A 17,496-nucleotide genomic window follows, 5' to 3' on the forward strand; every position below is an offset into this window, starting at 1 on the left:
ACTACAGCAGACTGATGGAAAAGCAGATCCAATCATTCTGAGTCGTGACTCAGGAGCAAATTGCTTCAGGAAGAGATGAAGGACAGGAAGATACTTAAAAAGTTCCTGGGTGTTTTTACCAAAACGGTTTGTTCCTTGGGTTGACTTTATTCGATGCATGCACAAGTGCTGCACACACAAACACGCACGCAAACAAACACACACACACCCACACACCTGCAGGCCACTGTTTCCAGCCTGTCCATCCTTGACGATCTGTGAGATGAAGAGTCCACAGCCGAACTCCAGGCCCCCTCTCACGCTCAGCCCCAGACCCTCAGAATGAGTACGATCCAGACGCACCTCCTTCAGCTTACTGCACCACCCGGATGGAGAGAGGGAGGAGGAAAAGGAAGACAGGAGGGGAGAGGGAGAAAGGGTTAGATGGAGGATGACAGTAAAAGGTGGAGGAAGGGGTTATCAGTTCTGTGTTATCAAATTGGTGTACATTCTCGTTGCCTATAAGTACTAAGAGAGTAACTACATGGTATAAGACAAGTGCATCTTATTGAAAGTCTATTGGCTCCAGCCTGGTGGGTGGCAGCGACCCCTCCACTCACCGTGACCTCTTGGGGGTGAGCAGGTCGTACTCCACCTGGTGTTTGAGGGGAATGAGGGGCCGGATGGCATCAAACAGCGGCAGGCGGCTGGGCTCGTTGATGACCAGCTTCAGGTCCCCCACCAACACGGGCAGCTCCATGGACCTGAGGGAGAGGGCCGAGGGTCAAAGGACAGCTTCAACACGCACGCACGCACACACTGCACAGTCATTCAGGGGAGAGCGAGATGTTTTGAATGCCTTTCTTTATCATTCCTATCGTTGACATACGTGATTATGAGGACAAAGGGACTCAAAGCAGCGCACAGAATGACTAGTTCAGAGCGGTATGATAAACGCCATGGCCTTATGGGCCATCAAGGATTCAAAGAATGTGCAATCAACCTACCAATTCCAATGGGAACGTATGACCTATGACTATGAATTATTAACGTTTGCCATTTCACTCCTTACTCGTGTATGAACGAGTAAAGGGCTTTAGTGAATAGCTGGCCAGGCTTGGCGGAGCACAGCGGAAAACTGATCATGGGTCTAACCAATGGGGTCTCAGGTCTCTGGCTCCATACAAAGAGCGCATGGAAACCAGCACCGCTAATTCCCCTTCACCCCCATTCAGTCCACATTATCGTCATAGTCCTGAATGAAATCCTATCTCCCACCATACACCTGTATACGCACATCCAAGCATGCACGCACGCACGCAAGCACGCACGCACGCACGCACGCACGCACGCACACACACACACACACACACACACACAGGAGACTTAATCCTCCTATACGTAAATCTGCAATTGGAGAGAAATCAAGGCGTTTGCTTGACCATTTTCCATTTTTTTGTTGAAGTAGAAGTGACAGAAAAAAAGGCCATCTTCATTTTGTTCAAGTACTGGCAGACTCACTAACAATCCACTTCCCCAAATAAAGGATCAGCAAATCAGTTGAGGGAGGTTAAATTGTCAGAAAATTGGTCATCCTGAAAAAAAAAGAATAGGTCAATAATTTATCACTAAACTGAAGTGAAAGTCAAACAGAGATGGTGGTACTCACCAGCGGTGGAAAAAGTACCCAATTGTCATACTTGAGTAAAAATAAAGATACCTTAATAGAAAATGACTGAGTAAAAGTGGAAGTCAACCAGTGAAATACTACTTGAGTAAAAGTCTAAAAGTGTTTTGGTTTTAAAATATACATAAGTATCAAAAGTAAATAGAATTGCTCAAAAATACTTAAGTATCACAAGTAAAAGTATGAATCATTTCAAATTATTTTATGTTAAGCAAACCAGACTGCACAATTTTTTTAGTTTTTTAAAAGTATGAATAGCCATGGGCACACTCCAACATTTACAAACTAAGCATTTGTGTTGAGTGAGTCTGCCAGATCAGAGGCATTAGGGATGACCATGGATGTTCTTTTGATAAGTGTGTGAATTAGATCCTGTTAAGCATTTAAAATGTAAAATGTAAGTACTTTTGGGTGACAGGGAAAATGTATGGAGTAAAAAGTACATAATTGTTTTTAGGAATATAGTGAAGTAAAAGTTGTGACAAATATAAATAGCAAAGCAAAGTACAGACATCCCAAAAAAACTACTTAAGTAGTACTTTAAAGTATTTTTTCTTAAGTAATTTACACCACTGGTACTCACTGGTGATACATCCGCAGGACATCGTACAGGTAATCCTTTTCAGCCTCATTGTCAATGAGCAGCTCCACCTAAACAGCAAATGCATCTTTAGTCTCACTCTCATCATCATCATCACAGACAAGATAGCAGCTGCCAGGGAAGGCTGCGGGCTCTACACTGACACATCCCTCTCTACTGTGGGCCTTTCAGAATAACAAGGGGCATTCCCTTTAGCCCTAGGTTTGTGTGTGTGTGTGTGCGTGTGTGCGCACAGCAGTGTGTGCATCTTACCTTGTAGCGACTGAACTGCTGCAGAAAAGTTTTGAGGAAGCGCTTAGGCCAGTCATTAATATACCCCATCTCCTTCATTAAGGAAGGTTGTCGATCCGGCTGTGTGTGAGTGCCTCAGTGTGTGTGCGCGTGTGGGCACCAACCTGTGTATATGTTTGTCAGTGCTGCGTTTTGTGTGCCTGTGCCTGTAAAGCGTTAGCATCAATAGCATCTCTATTGTGTGTTGCTGGAGGTAGAAGGCCAGGTAGCTTTCCTGTTTTCTAGATCCCTTCCCCTTACTAGGACTGTGGGCTGGTACACACACTTATGCCACCGGACTAGGGAGGGGGAGTAAGGGAGCGATAAGGAGGGGTGGAGGTTGAAGGGCGGTTTGGAATAGTGAGGTGAGCAGTGTCACCTTACAGTACATCCCTGTGACAAGCAGTCCTCCACCATCATTTCTTACAATTAGGGGTGACTCAAGGAACCATTGCAGCCAATAGGTTCATATTTGCACCTTTGGTTAGTTGATGGGTTATGGGGGAACCTTTAATGTTTCCTGGAGGAACTCTCTCGCTAGAGTGTGCGGAGCACTCTGAATTTATTTTGATGTTGGATTTGTTGCGCTGCCAAACTTGGAAGAATATGAAAATATGTGGTTTTTGGCAATGGCTTTATGGGATGGCCAGCAACTTGTAAAACATTACCCATTCCTATATGAGTACTATTTTAATATCAATGTTGAATAATACAACATTGGCTGTCAAGCCCATTATATTATATGACTGTATTGAATTGAATTGAATGTATTTTGGGGTAAAAGACATAAACAACCAAATGTACAATGTGGACCCAGAGGATATCACTTAAAATGATTAATTAAAACCCTTGTTTCCAAAGTGGTCCTGTTTGTTTTAATAATCATGTTTATTTTTGATGGTAATGACGTTTGTTTATGATGATAATTATTAAGTGTTGTCTTAGTTTGCTAGTTACCTACAGTATCTTCAACCTAGCCTACACTCTTAAAAATGCTTGGTTGTTTGGATGGCCCAACTGCTGGGTTGCAGGCATTGGGTCACTTAGTCAGGTGGTTTTCTTAAAAATTAAAAATAAACACGTTTGGTTGTTGATGCTGGGTTATCGATGCTGGGTTATTAAGAAATGACCCAGGCGGTCAGATAAGATGACCGGGGGGCGTGGCTTAGTAGGGCCCTGGCTTGCAATATAGTTATTTTTGGACCAGCGGGTCAGATAAGACGATTGGGGTTGTGTCTTTCAGATAGTTATTTCTGGCCCCCGTATTGTTAAGGTTGAAAACTGAGTTCCTCAAGAGCCTATGCAAATCCTAACGTTGGAAGAGCTACCACTTTCCTACTATGTAATCAGCAATGTTAATATTACAATATGTAATATGCATTTAAAAATATATATATTGTGTACAAACTTATGCACAGGAATGACATTTAACCCTCACAGCTGGCAATCTTTTTCACCCCAAAAGTTTATTTGAGGCTGCTTTTACTTCCAAGAGTGTACAAAGAAAAGGCTTAGAGATACACACAACACGCACACGCAGACACCTAGGCACACATTACTACACACTAGCTCAACCATGCAGGTTCCTGGGTGTATGACAGTGTATTTATGGTTTGGTAAAGCTCTCGGACTCAACATAAAGAGACAGGGTAAGCAACGGTGACTACGCGCAGACTTTAGCAGCCGGAACGGTTGAAGCTAATGTCATAAAGAGCCAGCCAGATACCTCAGCTTATGTTATACAGCATATGAAGACCTATTGTGTTCTCTAAACCCTTAAACTCCCTTATTCTCAAAACGTGCAACAAAGGCACCGAGGTGAATACAACACATACAACAAATAAACTGTAAGAGAAGTTAAGGGCCCACTTCAATCTAACAGTAGCCTATATTCACCTGTCAAAGACATATTGTCACCACATATTCATTGTCACAAACATGACCAAAAACGCATGCTGTTCTGTGGTCAATCAATCAAATGTATTTATAAAGCCCTTTTTAGAGCCTTATCTAAAAGTGTTGCTGTTGTTGCTCATGCCTTCCTGCCTGCCAGTCCCCTCTCTGTCTCTAATTGCTGCTGTAAATCGTCCCATCCTTTTCCGCTCGGCTGGACATCCCTGACACGGTCTAAATTAACTAATGGGGAGCGACCTAGTGAGAGCCTACAGCATAGAGGACAGATGGCTCTGGGTCCACATTACAGAGGACGGAAAAAACCCAAACGTATCACGTTGCCTTTACACAGCTTCTCTTTTTTGAACATAATTATCCGAATACTGTCACCGTGAGTATCCGTGAACAATTGTATGGCTAAATACAAAATGCATCATCGGTATCTTTGTGTTGGGTCTAGAATGACCAACATACGGAAATATGTTGGAAACAGCAGGTGAACGTTTTGCAATTACACACAGTTCACCTGACAAATGACCAGGATAACCAATCAGGAAAGCTGACACACAGGCCATAGGTACTCATGATAATAACCTATTTTACCTGTACACACTCTCACTATAATCGACATTGTTATTGTATAGACTATACACACATGTGGTATTAAAAAGCAATATATTAAATTAAATATCCTCACAAGAGGGGCAACTTTTTAATCCTACACTACAGAGGATTCACTTGTTGTATAACAGTTGTATAACCCAACCGTCTAATTTCACAATTGTGAAATAAAGGATGAAACAATTCAATTAAAATCCCAGCCAAAACATGTTAGTCCTACATGAACATGTTCTACACCTATGAAGACATTATAAACGCATCTAAAGGCACCTGTGCAAAAGCATTACCCCAACAGGGTTCAGAGTACATCATAGGACTTTGATAACAGCCAAAACAAAATGAAACACAAATGAAGTTCTTACCTTGTGCCTAAATTCTCGAGCTACTTTTCGTTCCATTTTCGACAAAAGAATAACGCTGACACCGACCGATGTCCTATCTTCCTGTTAGCGACAGTACCCTCTCAACAGTGGCGCTACCGACAGTGAACGCTGGGGGGTAGACATAAAGAATGATAGAGGCCTCTAGTGGCCCAAAGCCGTTTTAACATGGGCAGCGCCAATGAGTGCTTCCACCATTCTTCCGCCATTTAAAAGTAGTCAAAGTATTAGACCGGGTGGGGATTCCTATAGAGTACCACAGTAAGAGTCATAATACCCTGGCATGACGTTTTGATAACCGTGTAAATCTCTCTAGGACAAGGTGACTTTTATCAATATATTTGTCTGTACCCCCCCCCAGAAATAAAAATAAATTAAATGCTAATTAGCTGCTAATATGGCAATCATAAAGAACTTGAAATGCCATGATGATTTGGATGAGACTGCCAAATCAAGGCAAAGGTAAGAATCTCTGGATTAACTATCTAATGTTAGTTAAAGAGTAAAGAGTAAATAAGTAAATAAGCTCCATTTCTTTAAAGTTCTGAATTGAGACAATACCTGTTAGCAAAGAGATTACATGCAGGAGCTTGCAGGGATTTGTAGTTTTGCATGATGTCTACGTTGATGCTGATTAGCATTTTTGTGACAGAGTAAATAGAGCCAAATATATTGTTACGTCACCTTGTCCGAGAGAGATTTAAATGGTTATCAAAATGTCAGGTCAGGGTAAGTCTACATGGAACACGGCCCTTATTTGAAGTGTTTCTAAAATCCCCTTTGGAAAAAAATGAATGGTGGAAAAAAAAGATTGGAACCATTTCCCTGTTTGACCTCTAGATTTTATGGGTATTATGACACCCACACTGCAGGGCTCTATGGGTTGTAGCCTTAATGGCACTGCCCATGTTGTCACAGACACTATGTCATAGATGAGTCCTCTATCTATCTCTATGGTGGTAGATCCCAGCAGTGGCCCCATTCAGAGAATAGCTCCTGGTATTCAGTTGCTGAGGCACTGCTGGGCTGGGGAAAGGCGGATGTTTCCGGTTTTCAGGATACAGTATTTACGATTCAGGAAGCTTCATAATTTAGTTGGTGGGAAAACAACGGTGCAAAGCTAAATATACTGAGCAAAAATATAAACTCAAAATGCAACAATTTCAAAAAGTTTACTGATTTACAGTTCATATAAGGATGGGCATGGGCGCAACCATGGGTTGGTCTGAGAGGGCAGAGGCCCACCCACAGAGGAGCCAGGCCCAGCCATTCAGAATGAGTTTATCCCCCCAAAAGGGCTTTATTACAGACATAAATACTCAGATTTAACAGCTGCCCGGGTGGCAGGTCTCAAACGGTCCTGCATGTGAAGAAGCCGGATGTGGAGGTCCTGGGCTGGCATGGTTACACTTGGTCTGCGGTTGTGAGTCCGGTTGGACGTACTGCCAAATTCTATAAAACGACATTGGAGTCGGCTTATGGTAGAGAAATTAACATTACATTTACTGGCAACAGCTCTGGTGGACATTCCTGCAGTCAGCATGCAAATTGCACTCTCCCTCAAAACTTGAGACATCTGTGGCATTGTGTTGCGTGAAAAAAATTAACATTTTAGAGTGGCCTTTTATTGTCCCCAACACAAGGCTCACCTGTGTAATGATCATGCTGTTTAATCAGCTTCTTGATATGCCACACCTATCAGGTGGATGGATTATCTTGGCAAAAGATAAATGCTCACTAACAGGGATGTAAACAAATGTGTGCACATTTAAGAGAAATACGTTTTTTGTGCTGAACATTTCTGGGATCTTTTATTTCAGCTCATGAAACATGGGACCAACACTTTACACTTTAAGTTTATATTTTTGTTACATATAAATATAAACACTCAGTTGTGTCTATTTTTCCATGTTTCTTGTTAGTCTGTATGTCCCACTCACCCAAATCCAAATCAAATGTATTTATATAGCCCTACGTACATCAGCTGATATCTCAAAGTGCTGAACAGAAACCCAGCCTAAAACCCCAAACAGCAAGCAATGCAGGTGTTGAAGCATGTTGGCTAGGAAAAACTCCCTAGAAAGGCCAAAACCTAGGAAGAAACCTAGAGAGGAACCAGGCTATGAGGGGTGGCCAGTCCTCTTCTGGCTGTGCCGGGTGGAGATTATAACAGAACATGGCCAAGATGTTCAAATGTTCATAAATGACCAGCATGGTCAAACAATAGGTCTGGGACAGGTATCATGTCCGGTGAACAGGTCAGGATTCCATTGCCCCAGGCAGAACAGTTGAAACTGGAGGAGCAGCACGGCCAGGTGGACTGGGGACAGCAAGGAGTCATCATGCCAGGTAGTCCTGAGGCATGGTCCTAGGGCTCAGATCCTCCGAGAGAGAGACAGAAAGAGAGAAAGAGAGAATTAGAGAGAGCACACTTAAATTCACACCGGACACCGGATAAGACAGGAGAAGTAGTCCAGGTATAACAAACTGACCCTATCCCCCCGACACATAAACTACTGCAGCATAAATACTGGAGGCTGAGACATGAGGGGTCAGGAGACACTGTGGCACCATCCGATGATACCCGCGGACAGGGCCAAACAGGAAGGATATAACACCACCCACATTGCCAAAGCACAGCCCCCACACCACTAGAGGGATATCTTCAACCACCAACTTACCATCCTGAGACAAGGCCGAGTATAGCCCACAAAGATCTCCGCCACGGCACAACCCAAGGGGGGGCGCCAACCCAGACAGGAAGACCACATTAGTGACTCAACCCACTCACGTGACGCACCCCTCCTAGGGACGGCATGAAAGAGCACCAGTAAGCCAGTGACTCAGCCCCTGTAATAGGGTTAGAGGCAGAGAATCCCAGTGGAAAGAAGGGAACCGGCCAGGCAGAGACAGCAAGGGTGGTTCGTTGCTCCAGAGCCTTTCCGTTCACCTTCACACTCCTGGGCCAGACTACACTCAATCATATGGACCACTGAAGAGATGAGTCTTCAGTAAAGACTTAAAGGTTGAGACCGAGTCTGTCTCTCTCACATGGGTAAGCAGACCATTCCATAATTATTGAGCTCTATAGGAGAAAGCCCTGCCTCCAGCTGTTTGCTTAGAAATTCTAGGGACAATTAGGAGGCCTGCGTCTTGTGAACGTAGCATACATGTAGGGATGAACGGCAGGACCAAATCAGAGAGATAGGTAGGAGCCTGCCCATGTAATGCTTTGTAGGTTAGCAGTAAAACCTTGAAATCAGCCCTTGCCTTGACAGGAAGCCAGTGTAGGGAGGCTAGCACTGGAGTAATATGATCACATTTTTTGGTTCTAGTCAGGATTCTAGCAGCCGTATTTAGCACTAGCTGAAGTTTATTTAGTGCTTTATCCGGGTAGCCAGAAAGTAGAGCATTGCAGTAGTCTAACCTAGAAGTAACAAAAGTATGGATTAATTCATCTGCATCATTTTTGGACAGAAAGTTTCTGATTTTTGCAATGTTACGTAGATGGAAAAAAGCGGTCCTTGAAACAGTCTTGATATGTTCGTCCAAAGAGAGATCAGGGTCCAGAGTAACGCCGAGGTCCTTCACAGTTTTATTTGAGACGACTGTACAACCATTAAGATGAATTGTCAGATTCAACAGAAGATCTCTTTGTTTCTTGGGACCTAGAACAAGCATCTCTGTTTTGTCCGAGTCTAAAAGTAGAAAGTTTGCAGCCATCCACTTCCTTATGTCTGAAACACAGGCTTCTAGCGAGGGCAATTTTGGGGCTTCACCATGTTTCATTGAAATGTACAGCTGTGCGTCATCCGCATAGCAGTGAAAGTTAACATTATGTTTTCGAATGACATCCCCAAGAGATAAAATATATAGTGAAAACAATAGTGGTCCTAAAACGTCCTAAAATGTCCACCCTGTTAGGCTAAATTATTAAATTAAATGAACATTTCAAAATGTTAAAATATGTTTGATAGAGAACTTAAAAATCCTGTTCACCCTAATGCTAGTTCAATCTTGCTCACTCACAGAGCTATGGCTAATTTAGGCTCCAAATGTCCACCTGTTAGGTTCCACCCTGTTAGGGTTATGCACTGAACAGGTTGGAAAATGCCTGAGCATGAACAATGTTTCTCTGAGCGTCAAACATGTCCTTTTTCTGACAGAATACAAAACATAAATAAAGATATAGGTTACTTTTTTTTCTAAAGTTATGAGGACCAAAAGACACCGGACAGTAGGAATATAGATCCTAGGTGCAGGTCTAGGATCAGTGCACACTACCCAAATCATAACGTTAAGGCTATGAATGCAAAACTGTCCTTGGATCAGTGTCTAGGCAAGCGGCAAATAAAGTGTAGCTACTATTTCTATCGTTATCGTCACCATCTATACTACTACATTTAGGCTATTATAACACATGGAAAATGTGTGCTTGTGGTACTGATGATTTAGGCATATTGTCTATGAAAATAAAATGTAAAAACATACAGGTAGTTAGGCTTATATTTAACTATTTCATTATTTATGCTTTAATTTCATTATGTTGGTCACCTTAAAAAAAAGTTATTTTGCTACATTAAATGATATGCAGTTAAATAATATTTTCCCCAACGTTTGTGCCGAAGTCCAGACAGTGTTTCAATTCACCAGAACAGTAGGTAGCAGTGGAGCATCGCTAATCAAATCACAGTGCAATGTTAGGGCCTACATAAAGCTGTCCCAACAGCAGAGTCCCGGCAGCAGTCACAACACCTTTTGTTAGGAGAATTATGTTCTCCATCACCCAATTTAATTATATTACTCTCAGTGTGTAAACCAGAATTTGTAGGATCCTGGTCGAATGAAACAGACGGAGGCCCAGCTAAATAGTCAAAAGGTTTTATTCACGGAACGTTCTGGAGTCAAGAATACAAAACAATTCACTTTATACTGACTTCTCACGCCCACACATACACACAAACATATGCACACACATACACACGCACACACAAACATACGCACACACACATGTCCTGCTACGCACACACTGTCTGTCTCACTTCCCAGCCGACGGAGATAGTGACTTTGTCCTTGAGACGTACTCCCCGTTCTCTCCCAAATCTCTAGTCAGGTCGGCACCGAGCTCAGACAGTCTGTGTTTGAAATACCATAAAGGCATATTGTTTTATCCTAATTCTGACTAGGACTACACATTTATTGATTATGATTTCATACATTCTAATCAATCCCATAAAATTATATGTTTCAGGGCGGAATATTCTAATCATTCAATTAACAGACAATTATCACCTTGTTTAAATGCTACCACACCCGTTTCAAGTCCTAGGACTCGCACATTGAATACAATGAATGTACGGGAATGATGAGGGATTCTGTTTTCTTTTTGAGGAGATTGATTTCCCCTTCTAATTTAGTTGACTCTTTCCAGGTCATGAAGTCACCACTCTGTCACATTGGCCACTGTTTTCAAACTTCCAACTTTAGCTGAGTGGGTATTGTTGATAATGGGATATGTAGACGGGTGAGCCGGTCAAGGATCGATTCAGACAAAGTGGTAAATTGTATGACAAGCGACAGTTTATTCAGAGTAAAGATATCTGGTACACCGTAATTACGGGCCCCTCTGTTAGCTCATCAGAAACCAGCAGAAAGAGAGCCCCCTTCCGTTAGCACAATCATTATATACAGAACAGAAAGTAGGTTGATTCTAGAAGATCGGATCTTTGGATTGGTTGGCTGGGGTGTAGTCTTCCGCCATTGGCTCAGTTGTCTGTCCGTCATCGTAGAATCTTCTTCGGGCCTGTTCTTGGTCACACAATGTTCGGCTAGAAAGGAGATTAGGTGTGTGCGCTGGTTTGTCTGCAAGATGTATCCTGTTTTGACAGTGTTGTGGATGATTTAAGTGAGTGTGTGTGTGTGAGAGATATCCTGTATGAGTCCTAACATGTTTTACTGTGAAAATACGTTGCTATGTGTTGTCTCAGTTATAGCAATGCAATAGCAGTAGGCTGGTCACCTGCATAAGAAATAGCACTTCCTTACAAATCCCTCTCTTCACATCTCCCCAGAGACGTGACACAACCTAACTAGATCCAGACACAAAAAGAAAACTTTTCCCAGAAGGAAATCTCCTAAGAGATGTGACATAAACTAGGCTAACAATTACAAAGTTTAAAATACCTTCATGTCCTCCATTCGATCCCACTATGTACTAGATTGGCTACCAGCCACCTAGGAACTTACAACCCTCATGTCAAAAGAGAACAACAGCTCATTTAAAAGCAGAACAAAAGAAAATGGTGTGAAATTTAAGTCCCCCTTTTGACACCCACAAGGGTGTCACTTATCAAAAACAGGATAAAACTTTATTGTTTATTGACATGTAAGATATAGGATACAACTTTGGTCATGGAAAACAGAGTAAAGAATTATTAGAAACCATCTGGTCCTCTCAGCTACTCCTATCCTGTACCAGGTGGGCTCCTTGCCACCCAGGGACTCTAAACCTTCACAACAGGGAGAACAAACATACTGGAAAGAAAACCTATCATAAAAATGTATAACAAGGAACTGTGGTGGTGTAAAATGTATTCTACTACCTCACCCACAGCATACCATGTGTCATCCTCAGTCAGTCCCATCCTCCCCTGAAAGCATGCTTCAGTATCAGCATCTCCAACTGGAGCATCAAGCAAAGGCATCATGCCTGAAGCCTTCACCACATCTGTAACAGACTTCTTAAAACACAGTATGATGCAAGCAGCACATCACATCAATAACAAATAATACTTCTAATAATAATACTTCAAATAAAAACTTCTCAGAATACACAACCACCCCTCTCCTTCTCCTACAGCAAATGGGTGTGTAGCCAGAACAGGTCTAGCATGACTACAAATAATGCAGTCCTTTCTTCTCAGGGTTTTAGCTGTGTACCTCATATAAGACAGCCACAAATTGTCCCTACCATCAAAACCAGTCTCAGTGCCCAATTGATCCATAGCCGAATAGTCTCTAACATTAATTACCTGAATGGTATTTTTAACACAGTGGTGGTAGAGGAGTGTGGTTCGTCTGTGAGCTCTGGTTTTGGCAGCACCTTAATAGAAAACACACCCATCATGTCTGTCCTCGTCCTTTGTAGTCCGAGGGTGTGAGTGCCTGCATCAGAGAGCCTAATAGTTTTGATGGTTAGTAGGATTTCATCACCTTTACAAAGTTCAACATTGCTCCCAGGTTTCCCCATATCATGGAAAACCTATCCACCTTTGTGGGATCCCCCATGCTATAAGGATACCCTCTTCTCCAATCCTAGAACTGTCCGAAGTCGGTTATCATGTAATCTCTACTCTAACTTCCTGTCTACCCAGATCTAGGGATCTCTTATGCTTATTTTGGAACAAAATACACATCACTTAGCCAGAGCCAGACACATCTTCAATTCTATGAACAAAAACAGGGGTGACAGGACAGGGAGGGTTACTTCATTCGAGAGATGGCCCCCGGAATTCTGTTAATTCCAGTTCTTCTCCCGAACACTGTTTATTGTCCGACAGTGAAAAAGTGTCTTACCCTCCCGCCGTGCGATATGAATCTGGGTAGCTCCTTCAGCTAGCTGTCACCAGGGGTCTTCTATGGTCCCCAAGCCTCTGGGACTGGATTGAGTGACTTCACCTGTAGTTCACCTGTAATGCATAAAATCCTGGACATACAGGCTTGGTTAACAAACAATTTCTCATATGTTTTATCTGATTATATCTTTAACTTCTATGCCCATTTGTTAGCTACATTTTTTAAATTATTAGTTTCTTATCCAATAGGCCCCATCCTATCCTAGACCACAATTTACCCAACCCCCTTTTGGTACCTGGCTCTGCCCAGGTAACAACCTTACCTACTCTAAATAATGACTTAGGTAAGATTAGTATATTATCCTTATGTCTGACATCATCATGAAGGAGCGCCCCTTTCATTTTCCACATGTCCAACTCTCCCCCCTGTCTCCACTCAGCAACTGCTATCTTTGCCTGTCCTGGCCCCCCCCCTTCCAAAACCGCTCCTCTCTTCTCTCCAACTTTCAAGGTCTCTGCAGCGCGGGGGAGGGCCCCTCCGTCTGCCTTTTTCCCCTATCTGTAAAATACCATGTCTCTGGGAACGTGGAAATCCCCTTAACCCAAACGTTTACTACAAAAACAAAACCTAATAATTATGATAATCCCCTCAAACTCAAATAATTTGTCTCGATGTTTCATGTTTTATTCGTGTTTTTCCCAATTGTCTCCCCAAAAATACTTCTTAAATACCCAGCCATTAGACACACACACAACTGTGATAAACGTGCACTCTCCCTTTAACATAAAAACCTCAGCCTGCAATCCCCTCTGCGGGCCTTTCATTGTTCCCCATAATGAAAACAGATTCTAATGTTAGTATACCTTAACCTCCTGTTTAATTTCAGTGGTGTTATCTGAACAATCAAACCAAAATCAATAACCGGGAAGTACCTGTGTAAATTAATTAAAAGAACAAAATAAATCTACCTTATTTCTCAGCACTTGGTTAGAACACCACTCCCGCCTTACATCGACCACACCAGTCGCCCCGTACCTAGTGTATATCTTATCTATTACTCAGTGGCTCAATTAATGTTTAACGTAAGTATGTTCAGATGTTGATTATGTAATTCTACAATATTAGTATAGTTCAAACCTCATAATATAACTCTACACACCGAATTTTACGTTAATAGTTTAACACCTTTTCCAACAGTCATGCACCCCCCCCAATATTCTATGATACAACTCTCATCAGCAAGCCTGCGACTTTTTCAACATTCTCACCGGTACCAGCTCCAACTGAAATACCTAATGTACCACACTCGCTTGGTCCCCGACCTCATTCATACCGATATTAGTCCCCGACTGAATATCAAGCGTATTTCATGCACATGATTTGAGTCTCACAAATCTTCATTTACGCCAGTAAACTTCAATTTACATTACACACACAAATCTTCATTCTCCCCAGCAAGCAGACCAGTAGGAGATGCAATGGCCCCACCTTCTGTCCATTCTCTGTACAGCTTCTCACCCCGTCTCCTCCACTCCTTGCCCTCTCTGCCTTCATTTAATTCTAGAGTGGACTTCAGCGTTCAACACCTTTTCCATTTCCAACGACATTCCATGTACACTACAATACTGCCAACAACCCACGCCTTTACTAAAACCCAAGTGGTACCCCTTCCCTACGGCCAAATCGGCCCCCAATTAGGTCTAAAGTAAGAACTCAATTATGCACTGTGGGTCCCCTAGGGTATTAAGAAGTCTAGTGTCCCCCGGATTATCCCCTTTACTTCACTACCCAATGTACTTCACACACACCTATGCTTTGTTAGGACCTTAGAGAGACCCTTTCCCGAAGGCTAAATCGGTCTCAAGTCAGAGTAATCAATTTAAATATCCGTCATTCACACTTGGCCCTGCCTAATACATCACGTTCGCATCATATGGCTTTCTATTCGCACTTTGGTGATCACTCGTTACCCACCACTCATACATGTAGTCCCAGACTATCCATTCAAGCTTTGGTGGCCACCCGTTACCCATCATTCATACATGTAGTAAGTGTTCTCTGTTACCACCTACCAGCCAGGCATACTAGTACATCCCATACTCAATGCACCATTAAGTATGGTTGATCAATAATAAAATTGCAGTTGCCAATGGAGATATTACTTTCTCAACTATTTTCCAATCTCACACATCATAATAGTTTAAATTTAGTAACTTACATCAAACAGGTATCTCACAAAACTAAATTTGGATAACTCCAATGTGCAGAACTTTAGTTTTTCACAACAGGTGTCTGCTTACCCTTTTTAGTTGACCGGTCAGGATTTGAGAGACACACCTTCCGACGACAGTACTGGCCAATCGGCTGGCACACCAATGTCCAGCGATGTCCTTTTACCAGACCACGTCGGGGTCACCATTTGTCATGTATTGTATGTTTTAGTAAATATATATGTATATTTTGACCAATTGAAATCTTTCGGTGAGGTATCCATTACTTCTTCCTCCTCCGTGGGGGTGGCCACTCCCATAATTTCTGTTTTTTTTTTGTTCAGTTGTACCCTGCGTGTCTCTTCGATAGCCCAAGTTCCTATTTTTAGTTCAGCTTCTGCCCTTTCTCTCTGTTTAGTCCCTTCTTTCTTAAATACGTGATTTTTTGTTCTTTTCTGCCTCTTTATCTCTAGCTTCCTGCAGCGTCTCTCTTAACCCACATTCCATCGTACTCAGCTGAGCCCCGGTTGGCGGCCCCCCTCCTAGATAACCTGCCTGTGCCCATTTTAACCTTAACCCCTCTCAAACCTTCTTTATAGACTTCCACTGTTCTTTTCCCCCTTTCTATATTCCATTTTTTGGTCTAGGAACTCATTAAACTTCAGCTTTGGAGTATTGGGGGTCGCCATTGTGAATTTGCTTTAATCGTAATTCAATTTAATTCAATCGGAATTTAATCGTAGTTTTAATCGGAATTCTCTCAGGCTATCTGAATATAGTTAGCATATACTTCGCCCGACGTTGATTAATACCTACGATGTATTCGAGGAGACACTGCTGCTCGTACTCTGCCTTGTCTCAGAGCTGCTCCCTCGTATATTCAGTTTGAGAAAAAACGCATGGGTTTGTATAGCATTATGGAGCGCGCATTCAAGGGATCTATTCGACTATTTAGTCTCAATATTAAATATTATTTTCAGATATTATTTCAATTATACATCAGTCATTTTGTTCCTGATTATACATTTAACACAGAAGTCATAGATACATACAACATAGAAGTTTCGGATTTATCAAATAACCCTTATATAGTTCTATCTCTCTCTCCAACTAACCACCAACAATTTTAATGGAAACGATTACAACCACATTGCATTTTAATAGAAACAGTTACAAAATACACGTTATATATCTGACCCCTATCAGCCGACCCCTATCAGACCGGTCCTACCGGGTTTAATGGATAGAATTCAACCTTATCCTGGATAAAATTCAATTTGAACCCCTACTAACCCCTATCGTGCTGACCCCTATCAGAATTATTACACATGGCCGACCCCTATCAGTGGACCTCTATCAGACTGGCCTCGACCGGGTCGCGGGACAAAATGACAATTTATCCCCTCGGCGCCAGGTTTAATGAATAGAACCTAATCTATCCCCTTACTGATCTCTATCTCACTGACCCCTATCGGAACTATCCAGGCCTCAAGTGATCACTCATCAATTGAAAGCTATCAGACTGGCCTCGACCGGGTCGCGGGACAAAATTACAATTTATCCCCTCGGCGCCAGATTTAATGAATAAAATTTAATTTATTCCCTTACTGATATCTCATCAATGATTTATATCACCCCGGCCGTCGCCGGTTTGTTACCACATATGTTTACTTCACTGTTCTTTGACTCGTCAGCAAATTATAAATTTACACAAGAATTCATACTCACTCGGTAATACTGATCAAATTTAGACAGACTATACGACAATATGCAAAGTTTGATTTAACAGGTTTTGCTTACCTTGTTTATGGTGCACCTTGAGATCAGTTTCCCGAGTTGAGCAGAATTGTTGTCCTCCCCCGAAAGTCTTCACTCGTCCTCCGTGAATCGTCCTTCACCAACTCACCCTCTCACACCCAATCAACTCACTTCGACTGGATCGTTAGTTAACCATCCCTCTGCTACCAAGAATCTGTTGATAATGGGATATGTAGACGGGTGAGCCGGTCAAGGATCGATTCAGACAAAGTGGTAAATTGTATGACAAGCGACAGTTTATTCAGAGTAAAGATATCTGGTACACCGTAATTACGGGCCCCTCTGTTAGCTCATCAGAAACCAGCAGAAAGAGAGCCCCCTTCCATTAGCACAATCATTATATACAGAACAGAAAGTAGGTTGATTCTAGAAGATCGGATCTTTGGATTGGTTGGCTGGGGTGTAGTCTTCCGCCATTGGCTCAGTTGTCTGTCCGTCATCGTAGAATCTTCTTCGGGCCTG

General features: G+C 42.4%; 1 protein-coding gene across 4 annotated transcripts in view; it reads right to left on the reverse strand.

The window, feature by feature from the left end:
* Positions 1 to 5,520, reverse strand: part of LOC115134488 (harmonin) — a 42,919-nt gene extending 37,399 nt beyond the window's left edge. For all 4 annotated transcript variants that reach the window (XM_065022680.1, XM_065022681.1, XM_065022679.1 and 1 more), the window contains exons 1-4: positions 5,414 to 5,520; positions 2,250 to 2,317; positions 600 to 743; positions 217 to 355 (exon numbers count right to left, since the gene is read on the reverse strand). In XM_065022680.1, coding sequence (XP_064878752.1) covers positions 217 to 355; positions 600 to 743; positions 2,250 to 2,317; positions 5,414 to 5,449 — 387 coding nt within the window. In that variant the 5' untranslated portion in view covers positions 5,450 to 5,520. The remainder of the gene's footprint in view (positions 1 to 216; positions 356 to 599; positions 744 to 2,249; positions 2,318 to 5,413) is intronic.
* Positions 5,521 to 17,496: the final 11,976 nt, after the last annotated feature.

Source organism: Oncorhynchus nerka, linkage group LG9a (assembly GCF_034236695.1).
Source record: "Oncorhynchus nerka isolate Pitt River linkage group LG9a, Oner_Uvic_2.0, whole genome shotgun sequence".
NCBI lineage: Eukaryota > Metazoa > Chordata > Actinopteri > Salmoniformes > Salmonidae > Oncorhynchus > Oncorhynchus nerka.